At 42.3% G+C, this 17,390-nt stretch overlaps 1 protein-coding gene across 1 annotated transcript in view; it reads right to left on the bottom strand.

Annotated features, from left to right (window-relative positions):
* LOC121555128 (contactin-associated protein-like 5) overlaps nucleotides 1-16,058 on the bottom strand; it is a 124,890-nt gene extending 108,832 nt beyond the window's left edge. The window contains exon 1 of the mRNA XM_045212056.1: nucleotides 15,840-16,058. Coding sequence (XP_045067991.1) covers nucleotides 15,840-16,014 — 175 coding nt within the window. The 5' untranslated portion in view covers nucleotides 16,015-16,058. The remainder of the gene's footprint in view (nucleotides 1-15,839) is intronic.
* Nucleotides 16,059-17,390: the final 1,332 nt, after the last annotated feature.

The following is a 17,390-nucleotide window of genomic DNA, read 5'->3' as shown; positions in this document are numbered from 1 at the left end:
TTAGGAAATCCAGAACCATTATCAATAGGGGGAAAAATGAAATTGGATAATTATGTGTAGTGAATTCAGAGAAGGCCGGTGAGAGGAGCTATAGGAGGACGGGCTCTTTGTAATGGCTGGAATGGAATCAATGGAACGGTATCAAACACATCAAACATATTGAAACCACATTTGACTTTGTTTCTATTTATTCCATTCCAGCCATTACAATGAACACGTCCTCCTATAGCTCCTCCCACCAGCCTCCTCTGAGTGAATGACATACTTCTACTCCCTCCCAAGGCCTTTCCGTGTTATTATACATGCACTTTTCATCGACCCATTCATGTGAGGTGGTTTTGAACATTCATTGCCTATGGCGGTTTGGATGTACCAGGATCTAGCTAGCTGAGCTTTTTCTCCATACTGGAGACTTCAGTCTAAACAGTGGAGGAGGTAGCCTCGTACTGCTGTGTTCTGCCTCGTGTATCTCTTGATGAATTCATCAACCTTTTATGAATCTCTACAACAGTAGGAGTTCCTTCCATTCTAGAGACTGAGTGAGAGCCTGCTTTGCATGAATCATCCTGTAGAATATGGTGAGGACTCAGGACTGCTTTCACACCTGCATGCGTCGACAATACGATGCTGTCGTATCGGCTGCATTGTGGGATGGTGCAGTACGAAATGTACTGCAGTAAGTGCCTCAGTAACGGGATGTAATTTACTCTGAAAGGTCTGCTCAAAGAGATAATAGAAACTGAAACCGAACGGAAAATCCAAGCAAATAAAACATAGTATGGTGTTGTCCATGTGACAGTTTATATAGTAGCTGTGATAGTATCGCTGGAAAACTGGAGCAAATATCCACCCACCGAGAACATGCAGCCGGTTTCCTTGTGTTTGATACTATTCCATTCCCTTCATTCCAGTCATTATTATGAGCCGTCCTCCCCTGACCAGCCTCATGTGCCACAGAGGCATGGTGAAGTGTGTCATATCAAAAGACAGCCCTGGTAATGAAAGCCCTGATGTTTCTACCCTGGTAATGAAAGCCCCGCTGTTTCTACCCTGGTAATGAAAGCCCCACTGTTTCCAACCTGGTAATGAAAGCCCCGCTGCTTCCACCCTGGTAATGAAAGCCCCACTGTTTCCACCCTGGTAATGAAAGCCCCGCTGTTTCCACCCTGGTAATGAAAGCCCCGCTGTTTCTAGCCTAGTAATGAAAGCCCCGCTGTTTCCAGCCTGGTAATGAAAGCCCCGCTTATTCCACCCTGGTAATGAAAGCCCCACTGTTTCCACCCTGGTAATGAAAGCCCCGCTGTTTCTAGCCTAGTAATGAAAGCCCCGCTGTTTCCAGCCTGGTAATGAAAGCTCCGCTGCTTCCACCCTGGTAATGAAAGCCCCTCTGTTTATAGCCTGGTAATGGAAGCCCCGCTGTTTCCAGCCAAATTGAACCTTCAAAATCACACTTTTACTCCCAGCAGGAAACTTTCCTTTTCAAGCACAACTCGTTGGCCTTAATAAAAATAAGATAAAACAAATGATAAAACAAGTCCAACTGCCTGCTGAGCTTCAATGTGTACCATGTGAAGAGAAGGGCCCAGCAGTATACTCTGGTAATCATTGGATGAATGAGGTTATATAGATGCAGGACATTGTGAATATTCAGTATAAATGATGAAAGATTTGCTTGTGGAGCCGGATCCGGTAGCATTCATAGAACACCAGACCTAAGAGTGCCCCCTTGTTATCTCTCTGTGATAGAGGACTGCATGAGGACATGCTCCTCTGAGAGGATGTGGCTGCCATTATCTCTGTCACCTGACACAGGGGCCACACAAACCTCCCATGATGGATCTCTGGCTTCTCCTTTTGTTTCTCAAAGGTAAATATGAGAACGGCCATTTGCTTGTCCTCCAGGAGAATCTAACCATTTCATCTCTGAACAGCATGTCAATCCTGATCACTGGATACATTTGAGAACCACAAGAAAGCCATGAATGAATCATGCAGCTGTCAGTTTAGCTCAGTTCACTGGGTTACCTCACTAGAATAAACTGCCCATCTTACTGGCTCCAGCTCTCAGAGTAAGCAGCACTCACCAATTCTATGTTTTAGATAACAATCATAGACTATCAGCATTTTGGTCATGCCTGGTTCTAGAACTGGACAACACAGAATAAACCGACTATCAGTCATTAGGATAAATAACCTATAGGGCCATAGCTGCGGGAAGTATAGTCTCCTGAGTGGCACAGTGGTCTAAGGCACTGCATCGCAGTGCTAACTGTGCCACTAGATCCTGGTTCGAATCCAGGCTCTGTCGCAGCCGGCCGTGACCGGGAGACTCATGGGCGGCGCACAATTGGCCCAGCGTCGTCCAGGGTAGGGGAGGGAATGGCCGGCAGGGATGTAGCTCAGTTGAAAGAGCATGGCGTTTGCAACGCCAGGGTTGTGGGTTCGATTCCCACGGGGGGCCAGTATAAAAAAAATATGTATTCAGTAACTGTAAGTCGCTCTGGATAAGAGCGTCTGCTAAATGACATAAATGTAAATGTAAGTAGGGGTGCAGGAGGTGCTGCAGCACCCCCTGTTGGTGAGACTGTAAAACAGCAATAATTTGTGTTGTAGCAATGAAATAATAAACTATTTTTCCGTTGCATTATTGATATAAATGATAATGGGATTGGGTTAGGGGATATTTATATATGGGCCCCATTCTGCATGGAGAGCTCTACACTCTGTTTTGTAAGTGGTGCACTCATGATATGCTGTTATCTATTCAGTTGTGGGGGTTTGGAGTCGGACATACACTCTGCTGTATGATAGACAGTTTAGTTTAAGTAACGTCGGGGCTCTCTCGCTCCCTCTCTGTCCCTCCCCCCCTCTTCTCTTCTCTCCCCCTTCTGGTGGGATATCAAGTGATCTGGAGCAGTGCTTGCAATAATTTTCCACTTCTATTTTCTATTAGTTTATAATTCTAAACTTGGCAAAAAGGGAATGGGAACAATATCAAAAAAGGAACATGGCATTCTCTCGCCCTCGGCTTGCAGGCCCATGTCAAACACGTAGGTGTACTAGCCCACTAGCCTAGTAAGCAACACAATGCTGGGCCCTGGTGCTTTCCACCTGCTGGTGCTGGATCGAGGTGAGCACTTTTCTCCATGATGGATCGCATAGCTGTCCGTTTGTGCTCAGTTTTATTGGGCACAATCTTAGCTACAACACCACCCCTCTTGTTATCTCTCTCACACACACACACACGTTGTAATTTTGCAGTACAAAGAAATGTGCGCTCAATGGTCTATTCCTAGGCGGCACGTGACTTTCAAGTTTGGGGATGCTTATAATTAATTTTACAATTTCTACCGATCTGCGTGCCAGTTGTGATTTTCATATGTTCATTTTCGTGGAACAGTTTCATTTAAATAATAACGTTTTAGTTTCTCAAAATGATTTTCATGTAGTTAATAATACAAATCGGAATGAAAATGATAAAAATCAAAAAGTAAAAATTCCACTAATGCGAGAGCACCAGCTTCTGCCATATGGACACATTGATTCACGTGAGCGGCAAAAGAAATGAGCGTATGGCACTAAGAGATAGGCTAGGCCAATATAGCAGTAGGCCTATAACTTCCATTGTCAATTAAGTAAACATACATAAAGCCGACAACTCAAAAAAGAAGATATCCTGATGAAAATGCAGGATCTTTGAATCGCATTCATCGCTCTACTCCGCCTGTCTACCTCCCTTTCTACCTGGCTTGACTTTAGCTATCGCTAGTGAAGTGCAACATTGTATTAAATCAATCAAAGGGGTCCGGCCCAATGACTGTATATATGAAGGTCCCGCCCGAAGCTGTTGCTAGCGAACTTGCAACATTGTATCAACTAGCCTATTCCGGGCCCTGAGAGTTTCCCGCACCAGTGAGCTGGGGACAGACACAGCTGTTTTTGCGCAAGGGGAAATGTGTTCAGGCATTTTATGATGTTTCAACTGGATATATGGGATCCTCAGAGCATGACATTTTGTTATTTCACACCAGGGCCTGGTGATTATCGAGGTGGAGAGTGTTGGAAAGAATGTTTGAATACTGTGAGGAACTATTATCATTCACAATGGATGTAAAAAAAAAAAATAGCTGACTTCGTGAAGAACAATAACTAATAAGCTGAGGTCATTAATGGTGGTGAGTTAAGATAATCAGAAATCACACATCCCCAAATAGACACTTCCCTATATTTATTTCAATTTACTTCAGGCTGCAGTGACTACTGTTACTGAATGTTGTCCTATGCTTAGGCTACTTATCACATTAGGAATTAGGTATTTTATTGTTAGGCTGCAAATTTGTATTTTATTTTAACTTGTATTTATTCAGTGGAACCCAATTGAGACCAGTGTCTCATTTACAATGGTGCCATGAGGACAACAATTACATAAATACAGCAATAACTACATTACATCAGGTTATTACAACAAGTCATAATAATCAATTGAAACAATTGCACACTTCAGTGAACTCATTTAACAACAGTGAACTCATTTAAACCACCTTATCGGCACCAGGGAATAATGGTGTAATTAGTTTTGTAAGGTGTTCCATAACTATGGTGAATTAAAACTAAAGGCGGATTTACCAAACTTTGTGGAGACAAGCAGGACCGTGCGAACGGGTTTGATATTTCATATTTTTATATTTCAACAGGGAAGTGAGGTATGTTGGAAGCTTGTCGAGCAGAGCTTTGCAAACAAGAAGGGAGTAATGAAGTGATCTACGTGACTTTAGTGAGGTCTGGCCGACCGTCTGATACAGGATGCATTGATGAGTATTAAAACAGTGACCTGTAATAATTCTTAGGGCGCTATGGTAGATGGCATTAAAAGGTATAAGAGTAGTGGCTGCTGCATTCTGGGAAATGGTGTCACCATAATCAAGACCTGGCAGGAAAGTTGACTGTACTATTTTCTTTCTACTGTTCATGCAGAGGCAAGATCGATTTCTAAAAAAAGAAGCCCACTTTACATCTTAGCTTTTTAACTAACTCATCAGTATGTTTTTTTTAAACGTTAGATCTTTATCAATCCAAACGCCCAGATATTTATAGGAGCAAGCCTGCTCGATGAGAGAACCATCCAATGAGTGAATATGTAGCCCATCTGAGAATTTTTCAGTGAATTAAAGAAAATATAATAATATGCCATTTAGCAGACGCTTTTATCCAAAGTAACTTACAGTCATGCATGCATACATTTTACATATGGGTTGTCCCGGGGATCGAACCCACTACCCTGGCGTTACAAGCGCCATGCTCTACCAATTGAGCTACAGAGGACCACTATACAGTATTTAGTTTTGCCCGCATTAAGTACAAGTTTTGAATCAACAAGGGCTTTCTGTAATATAACAAAATCAGATAGCAGCTCTAACATAGCTTGGTCAACAGTCGGTGCAATGGCATACATAACCGTATCGTCCTCATACAGATGAATATTACAGGATTTAATACAATATAGACCAATATTATTTATCTAAATAGTAACGAGAACAGGTCCCAAAGTCGAACCCCTGCTGAACACCTTTCGTAATATCAAGGAAACCAGACTTGACACCATCAGAAAGCACACATTGTGTCCTGTCTGTCAAATAGTTCTTAAACCATTTGCAAGACTCCTTATCCAGGACCATTTCAGACAGTTTTTGAATGAGTAGGCAGGGGCGGTGTGTTCATTAGGGCGATATGGGCGACGCACTGCCAAACGGGAAAAGGAAGGGATTTTTTTTCTAATCAATTATATCACGGCAACAGTAGTTTTCAGTGTTCTAATCTAGACGTCTGATCTGCCACTAAATGTCCAATCAGGCTAAAGTCGTGCTTCAAATGGCCCCGCCCCTTTTGGGGCGATTTCAGTCAGGTTGAAAATCGCCCAGGAGTCTCTCATAGACTATCATGTAAAATATTTTTTTTTTTTAATATCAGAGCTTTCAATACAATCTCTATGGGTTCCGGGAGGGCTTGCACTTACGCGCTTTCGTCATACGTAACATAAGTAACCATGAACATAACTAAGAAAAGAGCGGGTAGCAGCGTCAATCAATTCAGTACAACTGTCAAGATGGCTAGCTTTGCGAGGCAAAGATGAAACTGAGGGCTCCACCAACCCTGGTATTTTTCTTGGACTTGTCAACTTTGTGGCACAATTAGATGAGGTGTTTGATGACCATCTTAAAAATGCTAAAGTTTTCAAGGGCACATCAAAGACCATTCAAAACGAGCTACTGGAGTGTATGCTAGCGGTCATGAGGGAACATATTGTGGAGGAGGTGAAGTCGGCGAACTTCGTAGCTATCCAAGCTGATGAGACCACAGACGTTTCTACACAGACACAGCTGGTGCTTGTGCTGAGGTACATAGATAGCAACCACAAAGTGCATGAGTGCTTTTTTGAGTTCCTTCCCATCTCGGAATCAACCTCAGTCTCAATCGCCAGTGTGCTTTTGGAGAGACTGAACGGTCTTTTGCCGACGACGAGAAAGTCAAACTCATTGCGCAAGCTTACGATGGAGCCAGTGTGAGGGGAGAGAAGGCTGGTGTGCAGCAAAAGGTGCGTAAGCATTTCAAGAATGCCCATTACGTGCATTGCTATGCGCATCAGCTGAATTTGATCATGCAGCAAGCTAGAACAGTTTCAGTACAAGTAATGTAGCCTCTCTCTCTCTTTGTCCCTCCCTGTCTGTCTCTTTAACACACACACGCCCAAATCAGTTCACAGTTGATGTTGTTTAAAATAGTACAAAAAAAAATAATCTGTTCATGTTCATTTTTACTAATCTATACAATTGGCCAGAATATGGTTGTTCATATTTACAAATCTATACAATTGGCCAGAATATGGTTGTTCATTTTTACAAAGCCATACAGATAGCTGTGTTTACCTTTTCTAGAAATTATTTTCAAATTCTGTTTTCAGGCAAAATGTCTATCACTGTTCATTTTCACAAATCTATACAAGAGGGCAGAATATGGAAGTCTATAAAAATGTCTTATTACCAATAACTTGCATCAATATTTTCAGTAGCCTCTATCAAAAGCTCCTGCTTGCTTGTTGTGAATTATGCTCAGGTGCACATATTTCCAATTCAACCATGAGGCCTTTTTGAAGCAAGTAATGTGTATATCAGTATTGACTTATATGCTGCCCCTGTCTTCATGTTGTTGCTGGACATATCTTTTTTTAAATGTGTGTAGGTCACCTAAATCATCAGAAAAATTGCCCCCCCTGAGAATTTTTTCAGGAGCCGCCACTGTGAGTAGGGAATGGTCAACGGTGTCGAATGCCTTAGAAAGGTCTATAAATAAGGCAGCACAATGGTTTTTATAACCTAGGCAATTTAACACACCTAATACAAGCATAATGGCTGAAACAGTTCTGTCCAGATCTAAAACCAGACTGGTGCATATTTAGAATAAAGTGAGAAGTTAAAAACGTTATTAGCTGAGAGTTGGTCTGTAACGATCCCGGCAGTCTGAGTCGGGTCCTGTCTGGTGACTAGTTTTTCCTGTTCGTGATCTCCAGTTTCCCGAGGGTTCGGGAACGCTCCGGGGAGCTCTCTTGTTTTCCGCACCTGCATCCCATCAGCAATCTGCACACCTGGTCCTGATCATCACCCTTCTTAGGCTCTGGCCAAACATCCAGTTCCTGCCGGATCGTTAGCCATGAACATCTCTCACCCGGAACCTTCACCCAACCTCTGCCTGATGGTCGGCGGCTGCCGAGCCATGTCTGGACCTACCACTGCACCCTCAACAACCCATCCACGCCACCCGCTCTGTCCCTGGATTATTCAGCCTCACTCGGGAGTCAATTAATAAACACTCACCTTTTCCTCTAAGTACCTTGTCCTGGTCTGCTTCTGGGTTCTGGCGTAGTAAACCGTGACATGGTCAGGGCTTCTAATACCTTGGCTAGGTAAGATAACTTGGAGATTAATTAATTAATTATCTAAGTCAGAAGGATCTCCGCCTTTATGTAGGGGGAGGAGATGTGCCGTTTTCCAAATCTTAGGGATAACACCGGTACACATTGCCAAGTTAAAAATGGTTCAACAATGAGTGGGGTAGAGAGCTGTAGTAAGAAGGGGTCAAGTGAATTGATTTCTTTGCATCGATTTTTAGCAAGGCACTTAATACATCAAATTATTATTTTTTTAACCTTTATTTAACTAGTCAAGTCAGTTAAGAACAAATTCTTATTTACAACGACGGCCTACACCAGCCAAACCCGGACGACGCTGGGCCAATTGTGCACCGCCCTATGGGACTCCCAATCACGGCTGGTTGTGATACAGCCTGGAATGGAACCAGGGGGTCTGTAGTGATGCCTCAAGCACTGATATGCAGTGCCTTAGACCGCTGCGCCACTCGGGAGCCCATAAATTATGTGAGTCTGTTAGATAGAGCATCATTCTCTACAATCTGTTCTGAGGGCTACCTCTAGTGCAGTGGTCCTTTTCTGAGTCAAGATCACTTTCTGAGTCCAAATGCAAGCCGAGATCTACCGTTCAGATTTTCTTTTAAACATGTGTTAAAAAATGTAAGCCTATGCAACATTAACCAATTAAAAACAGTTCTGTAGCAAAGAGGTTTGTGCAGTAGGACATGGCTATGCTTAAATTGCCCTGCCAAAGTTGTTCTTCTCAGACCATTTCGAAATTATATTTCAAAATTGTAGGTATATGATCACACTGGTAATAGAACATTTGTTGTATTACTTGTGAGGCACAGCTGAGTGAGCATAATAATTAGCTTTTTTTTTTTTACTGGATTGATGCCCTGCATATGATGACCAGTCTGAGTGGAGGGAGGGAGCAGCGGTGAGGCTGCCTCTCACCCGACTCACCGTCCCCCTCCACTCTCCCTCCCTCCACTGAGAAAAGTGGACACAGTCTTCCAGCTGATGGCGAAACTTAAGTCGCACTGCATTATTTCTGCCTCATGCACCAATTCATGTTGTTACTTCTATGACCAGAGAAAGTGAATAATAACAACGTAAGCTTATTGAAACACTTTGCTTTACTCATGCATTGCAGCTGTGGTGTTGGTTGTAGTGTGAGTGGAAGTAAGGAGAACGTGCATTTTATGGCTTATAAAAGTGTTGACAGTGCTGAATAAAACTTAAATATGAACTTACTCATAGAAAATACAGCTCTTTGCTGTATTCGTTGAGTCTCTCTCTAGTCATGGTTTTAAAAGTTTTGAAATCTCACATTATCAACATGGCTGTGTGATCGAGGCTTCTTTTTAGTCTGGCACGAGGAAACTGTGCAGATACGGTGAGCTGAGCTATCGGATTGGCCAGCGGTAGGCCTATACTCGCACTTGATTTGCCCTCAGGGTTTGCCAGGTAGGCGGAGCTCTACATTCAGACACATGAAATAGTTACAAATGGGAACACTTTGTCTTCCTGGTGCTAGAGCTGCTGAATCAAGTGCACCTACCGCCAACAGTGCCAAATTAAAAAATATATAGGAACACAAGGCTTTATTGTTGTTGTTTTTTCCAGAAATGTGTGGTGATCGACTAGGAATGCCTTGATGACCACTGCTATAGTGGAATGAGATACGTTTTCATAGACTATCCTTTCAAACAGTTGGCCAGCTGAAGCAAAATGGTTATTAAAAGCACTACAGATATCTATTTTGTCTAGTACGGGACCAGAAGCTGGCTGTCAAAACCTGCTGGGGCAATGAGGGGGTGGAGTTTTGTTTCAAAGATTTGACCACTTTCCAGAAGTTGGCTGGATTACCACCACCCTCCGATACACAAATCAAGAAATATGTTGATTTTGCTTTTCTAACCAGAAATCTACATCTATTTCTCAAATGTCTGAAGGACAGTCAATCAGACGTAGAACCAGTCAGCCTAGCCTTAACCCGAGCTATATTTCTTTGCTGTAATTTCTCAGACAATTAATGCGTAAACCAAGGATTAGATTGGTCTTTAGTCTTTTGTACGGCGCATGTTTATCTGCAACAGAATTAAACAGGGAAATGAAGGGCCTGATCCGAGTCATTGATAGTTGACATAACCCACCACTCACTCAACCCCAGCCAGAGTATGTGAGCGGAGTTGAGCCGTCGGATATCCTGCTCATGGCTCATGGAGCAGTGCTTGCTCTCCAGCGCTTCACCTTCTTTCCAACCGCTCCTCGCTCAAAGGAAAAACAACTGCCGCTCCAAATTCACTCCATTCATTAAAATCACAATTTAACCAACACCCAATCTACACTACATGACCAAAAGTATGTGGACACCTGCTCGTCGAACATCTCATTCCAAAATCATATGCGTTAATATGGAGTTGGTCCCCCCCTTTGCTGCTATAACAGCCTCCACTCTTCTGGGAAGGCTTTCCACTAGATGTTGGAACATTGCTGCAGTGACTTGCTTCCATTCAGGCACAAGAGCATTAGTGAGGTCGGGCACAGAATTTGGGCGATTAGGCCAATTCATCCCAAAGGTGTTCAATGGGGTTGAGGTCAGGGCTATGTGCAGGCCAGTCAAGTTCTTCCACACTGATCGCGACAAACCATTTCTGTATGGACCTTGCTTTGTGCACGGGGATATTGCACAAGGTCATTGTCATCCTGAAACAGGAAAGGGCCTGTGAGCTTGTGTGGCCTACCACTTCGCGGCTGAGCTGTTGATGCTCCTAGACGTTTCCACTGCTCCAGAGTCCAACAGCGGCGAGCGTTACACCTCTGCAGCCAACATTTGGCATTGCACATGGTGATCTTAGGCTTGTGTGTGGCTGCTCGGCCATGGAAACCCATTTCATGAAGCTCCCGACTAACAGTTATTGTGTTGACGTTGCTTCCAGAGGCAGTTTGGAACTTGGTAGTGAGTGTTGCAAGGACAGACGATTTTTACGCGCTACGTGCTTCAGCACTCAACTGTGCCTTCTGTGAGCTTCTGTAGTCTACCACTTCGCTGCTGATCCGTTGTTGCTCCTAGACGGTTCCACTTCACAATAACAGCACTTACAGTTGACCGGGGCAGCTCTAGCAGGGCAGAAATTTGACAAACTGACTTGTTGGAAAGGTGGCATCCTATGACTGTGTCACGTTGAAAGTCACTGAGCTCTTCAGTACGGGCCATTCTACTGCCAATGTTTGTCTATGGAGATTGCATGGCTGTGTGCTCGATTTTATACACCTGTCAGCAATGGGTGTGGCTGAAATAGCCGAAACCACTCATTTAAAGGGGTGTCCACATACTTTTGATTATATATTGTATTTTTGTGACCTACCATTTGGTTTAGAAGCATGGAAACCAAACTATATGATTTGAATGAAAAGTATTTTAATAAACAACAGAAAAAAGGTGACTAAGAAGCACTCATCATTTCAAATAGGCTACATGTCGTATTAAACAGTATATAAACACTCTAAATAGGTCAGGAGCCAGACAGGGAGCCTAAGAAGGAATGAAAATGAATTATTTAGGCTATATTATTTAAATTATTTCAAGACTGTAGCTTACAAATAAATACATTGTGACGCATTTGCAAGTGCGACACACAAGGCTGGTAGGGACATTAAGCGCTCAGCATTTAAACAACATTTCGTTGTATTAAGTCATTATAGTCTATAAATTGCACATATAGGCTGTGACATATAATTACACTGAAGAAAAATATAAATGCAACATGCAACAATTTCAAAGATTTTACTGAGTTACAGTTCATCCCTGTATACCTTTACATAAAAAAGTAGGGGCGTGGATCAGAAAACCAGTCAGTATCTGGTGTGACCACCATTTACCTCATGCAGCGCAACATCTCTTTCGCATAGAGTTGATCAGGCTGTTTATTGAGTCCTGTGAAATGTTGTCCCACTCCTCTTCAATGGCTGTGTGAAGTTGCTGGATATTGGCAGGGAACTGGAACACGCTGTCGTACACGTCGATCCAGAGCATCCCAAATATGCTCAATAGGTGACATGTCTGGTGAGCATGCAGGCCATGGAAGAACTGGGACATTTTCAGCTTCCAGGAATTGTGACATGGGCCAGCCGTGCATAATCATGCTGAAACATGAGGTGATGGGCGGCAGATGAATGGCACGACAATGGGCCTCAGGATCTCGTGACAGTATCTCTGTGCATTCAAATTGTACCCAGTTGCGGCCCACTTTTTGGAAGCGAACCACTCTATTTTGTCCCTACGTTATATCGGCATCGAACATGTCACCCTCCCTAGGAGAGGGGGTGACCTCGCCAATTTATTGTTAAAACAAGAGGCGGCCTGGATCTTTAATTTAAAGACCCTTGCTCCCTTCGGTCTCAATGTAGTCTTTGATCTGAAGCCATTCTTGTGATTATTGTGATTTTGCTATTCATAGTAAATGTTTGTAGGCCTACGTAGCCAAATTGTATCTATGATCATATGCTATTCATTCATGTTTTTATATGTTCTATTTATATCTGTAAATTAACCAATGATATCAAGCCACACCTGGCCATGATTATAAACTAGTGACCCGCAGTGTTTGTCATTATACCCTGATGAAGACAGCTTGTCAAAACGTTGGTTATGAAATTATGAAATGATTGCATCTGAGCTCCTAGAGTGTGTGGCTCTCCTTTTCTTTTTAAGATGTTGTCAGCCCATACCATAACCCCACCGCCACCAGGGGGCACTCTGTTCACAACATTGACATCAGCAAACCGCTCGCCCACACGACGGCATCTGCCCAGTACAGTTGAAACCCGTACTCATCTGTGAAGAGCACACTTCTCCAGCGTGCCAGTGGCCATCGAACGTGAGTATTTGCCCACTGAAGTCAGTTACGACGCTGAACTGCAGTCAGGTCAAGACCCTGGTGAGGACGACGAGCATGCAGATGAGCTTCCCGGAGACGGTTTCTGACAGTTTGTGCAGAAATTATTCGGTTGTGCAAACCCACATTTCCGTCAGCTGTCTGGGTGGCTGGTCTCAAACGATCCCTCAGGTGAAGAAGCCAGATGTGGAGGTCCTGGGCTGGCGTGATTACATGTGGTCTGCAGTTGTGAGGCCGGTTGGACTTACTGCAAAATTCTCTAAAACGACGATGGAGGCGGCTTATGGTAGAGAAATGAATGTTCAATTCTCTGGCAACAGCTCTGGTGGACATTCCTGTAGTAGCATGTCAATTGCACGCTCCCTCAAAACTTGAGATATCTTTGGCATTGTGTTGTGTGACAAAACTGCACATTTTAGAGTGGCCTTTTATTATCCCCAGCATAAGGTGCACCTGTGTAATGATCATGCAGCTTCTTGATATGCCACACCTGTCAGGTGGATGGATTATCTTGGCAAAGGATAAATGCTCACTAACAGGGATGTAAACAAATTTGTGCACAAAATTTGATAGAAATACGTATTCTGTGCATATACAATTTTTCTGGGATCTTTAATTCCAGCTCATGAAACATGGGAACAACACTTTACATGTTGCGTTTATATTTCTGTTCAGTGTAAATACAAATTAAATGAAAAATGCCTTATTAGGCTATCTACAGTGCCTTTGAATTTATTTTTAGAAACATGAGTTTGGACAGAGTCTGTAGCTTCAGGCTCATGCGATGGTGCCTGGAGAGCAGGCCAGCAGCGGAGAATACCCTCTCAGCGCTTGCAGTGCCACTGGGGATGCTAAACACCCTTCGGGCCACTCTTGACAGACTAGGCAGGTATGCGTAGTTGTTTTTTATTTTTCTGTAGACAGGCCTAAATAACCCTATCAAAACAGAACGCTCCTTGAAAGAGGTAATATGCCAGGCCTCTTGGGCCAAAATCAATTATGGCCTTTTGTACAGATAATAGAATGAAAATGAACAAAACTTTTAAGAGATCAGATTTGTATTTATAAATACTTTGCTACAATGACACACTTAGCTAGCTACCCACATAGTTCCTTTCTGTTAGCATGTGCACGTAGTATGTACATCATCATGTTTAGTTACTACATCACCGCACTCCATCTCTTGCTCTTGGTCCTCATTTTTGTAAGTCACCTTGATTTTTCACCTATGTGTTTTATCAGTTTCATATGAAAATATTTGGCATACTAGATGACAGTAGCTAAAGCAAGGGGCTATAGCAGCACACAAGTAGACTACAAATGCATGCTGGGCCGGCGTGCCCTGAGCTGGTGAAGTGAACACTACTGGAACGATACTGGATGGACATTAAAGCGGGCGAGAAGGCCAATGCTCCAGCCTTTGGGAAACTCGCTCCACGCGCCAGTCAGATTGGGCACGCGCCACTCCTCGCGCCAACTTCGCTCTGTTCACATCCTCTGATCCCAGCTCAGACAAAAACATTTGCTCATTAACATTCCTATAATTTCTCTTTGTAATAATGCCTGAGCGAGATTTAGGTTGCTTAACATCTCTTATGCAGGCAATGGGACAATGGTCACTGAACTCATTATCAAATATCCCATTGGCTGTAAACTTATAAGGGGCATTTGTTACAATAATATCTAAGAGACTATTTATTTTTCAAGGTGTTTAAAGGCGAGTTGGTCTAGTTATCAGCTGAATTTGATTTAGCTCAGTACAAATATCGTTCAGCCTATCAGATACTGGCATTCACCAATCCAGATTAAGATCACCCACTATTAATAATTCTGATTTAGCATAGTTAGACAGCAGGTCAGACAATTTGCTAAGAGCACATATGGAGGCCGAGGAAGGGCGATAACTTCCCACTAGCGTCAGATGGGCATTATTACCAAGGCCCATATTTAAGGATAGACATTCAAATTGCTTAGGTACAGAGGTGGTAATGGATACAGAAACATTTAATGGATACAGAAACAAATACTTTATTATAAAGGTGATATTTTTCAACCCCCCCCACACACACACACACACACTCAAAACATCTTCCCGTGGCTATGTACAGGGCCCTCCTAGAAAAATGTGGCTGATTGTTAATGTGACAATTGATAGCTACAACATTCAAAGTATTAGTAGTAGTTTAATGGTAAAATCTATATTACTTTCTTTTTTTAAACTGTTGTTCACATTATAAACGTATCATTACATTTCGTTATTGTGAGAATTCAGTCGTGATATGGATTTCTGTCCATATTGCCCAGCTCTACCTGGTTCCTATTTAGCAGATAGGCTACCACCAGCATACTAGTAGTGTCCAGCGCCCTCAATAACTTAATGAATGATGCATGAATAATAATAATTAAAAAAAAATAAAAAATAAAAAAATATATATATATATATTGTATTTGGTTACACATTACACCACTTATCCTCCAGCTAAAAACTCAGGTGAGGAACAATGACCTCTAGTGACGACAATATCAAAACAATTGGACTAATACACTTCATTATAAGGGATTCTGGCACAGCAAATCAAATACAATTGAATGTCGATGTAATATATTAAGGCATAACAGAGAGAAAAACAGATGCCAATGATGCTGTGAATGACAACAGGATTGAATATAATTTCAACAAAATTATTTTACTGCTAATTATGCTGCTATGACAATGATATAGCTGACTGGTATTTCGATAGCCAAATGATTGAATCATCTGATGATGAGCAACCTAGAACAATGCCTCAAAGCCAAACGACAGTGGGCGAGGAAATCACATTTCTCACTTTATAGTTTCAACAAATGGCCCTACACCTATAGCCTACATCTATCTACCCGTAGAAACAACGCTATTAGCTAGCCTATTGCTTCTTCGGGCATTTCAGCATACATATATTTTCTCGTTCATACGACTACTGCAAAATGCATGTCACAAAACGCGCGCGGTTTCATTTCCAACTTCTGATACTCACGGTGATTGGCGGCGGATGCAGAGCTGGAGGTGTTAAAAAAAAAGACAATGAAGATATATAACCGAGACAACTTTCGCAATTCCATTCTCCCTACTGTTATATATCCTTGTTGTAAGAAGAGAGTAAATCTCATGAAAGCGATGCCTCTAAGTGTCTCCAGCACGGACGGAATCATGCACTGTGCTTGAAGCAAAGTGAAAAAGTAAACCACTCCTCGGTCAACAGTCCTTCGCAGATGCACAGCACGAAGAATCTCTCTCTCTCTCTCTCTCTCTCTCTCTCTCTCTCTCTCTCTCTCTCTCTCTCTCACTCGCTTTCTCTCTCAACGGGAGGGGGTAGTGTGTATGTTTACAGTGCCTTCAGAAAGTATTCACACCCCTTCACTTTTTCCACATTTTGTTGTTACAGCCTGAATTTATAATGGATTAAATTGAGATTTTGTGTCACTGGCCTACATAAAATACCCCATAATGTGGAATTATGTTTTAAGAATTCTTTACAAATTAATTGAAAATGAAAATCTGAAATGTCTTGAGTCAATAACTATTTAACCCCTTTGTTATGGCAAGCCTAAATGTATGTTCAGGGGTAAAAATGTGCTTAAAAGTCACATATTATGTTGCATTGATTCACTGTGTGTGCAATAATAGTGTTTAACATTATTTTTGAATGACTACCGCATCTCTGTACCCCACACATGCAATTATCTGTAAGGTCCCTCAGCCGAGCAGTGAATTTCAAACCCAGATTCAACAACAAAGACCAGGGAGGTTTTCCAATGCCCCGCAAAGAAAGGCACCTATTGGTAGATGGGCAAAAAAAAAAAAAAAAAAAAGACGTTGAATATCCCTTTGAGCATGGTGAAGTTATTAATTTCCTAGAGGAAAACCTGGTTCAGTCTGCTTTCCAACAGACACTGGTAGATTAATTCACCTTTCAGTAGGACAAAAACCTAAAACACAAGGAGAGTGGAGTTGCTTACCAAGACGACATTCTATGTTCCTGAGTGGCCCAGTTAAAGTTTTGACTTAAATTGGCTTGAAATTCTATGGCATACATGAAAATGGCTGTCTAGCAATGATCAACAACCAATTTGACAGAGCTTGAAGAATTTAATGTGCAAATATTTTACAATCCAGGTATGTAAAGCTCTTAGAGACTTATCCATAAAGACTCACAGCTGTAATCGCTCCCAAAGGTGATTCTAACATGTATTGACTCAGGGGTGTGAATAGAGATAATATCTGTATATCATTTCCAATACATTTGCAAAAATTGCAGAAAACATGTTTACACTTATTATGGGGTATTGTGTGTAGATGGGTGAGAAAAAACAAACAATTTAATCGTTTTGAAATTCAGGCTGTAACACAATTTTGGGGGGAATAAGTCAAGGGGTATGAATACTTCCTGAAGGCACTGTAACTAGTTTTGACCCTCCTCTAGCTGTGCACTAGACCATTTCAGCACCACATTAGCGGACAGCTCCTCACTGTCAGGCAGGATGAGGCTCTGGGGTCAAAATGAGTGAACGTTCATTCGTTGAGAGTA

The sequence above is a fragment of the Coregonus clupeaformis genome, chromosome 40, assembly GCF_020615455.1.
Source record: "Coregonus clupeaformis isolate EN_2021a chromosome 40, ASM2061545v1, whole genome shotgun sequence".
Classification (NCBI taxonomy): domain Eukaryota; kingdom Metazoa; phylum Chordata; class Actinopteri; order Salmoniformes; family Salmonidae; genus Coregonus; species Coregonus clupeaformis.
This window is presented reverse-complemented; position numbering and strand designations above follow the sequence as displayed.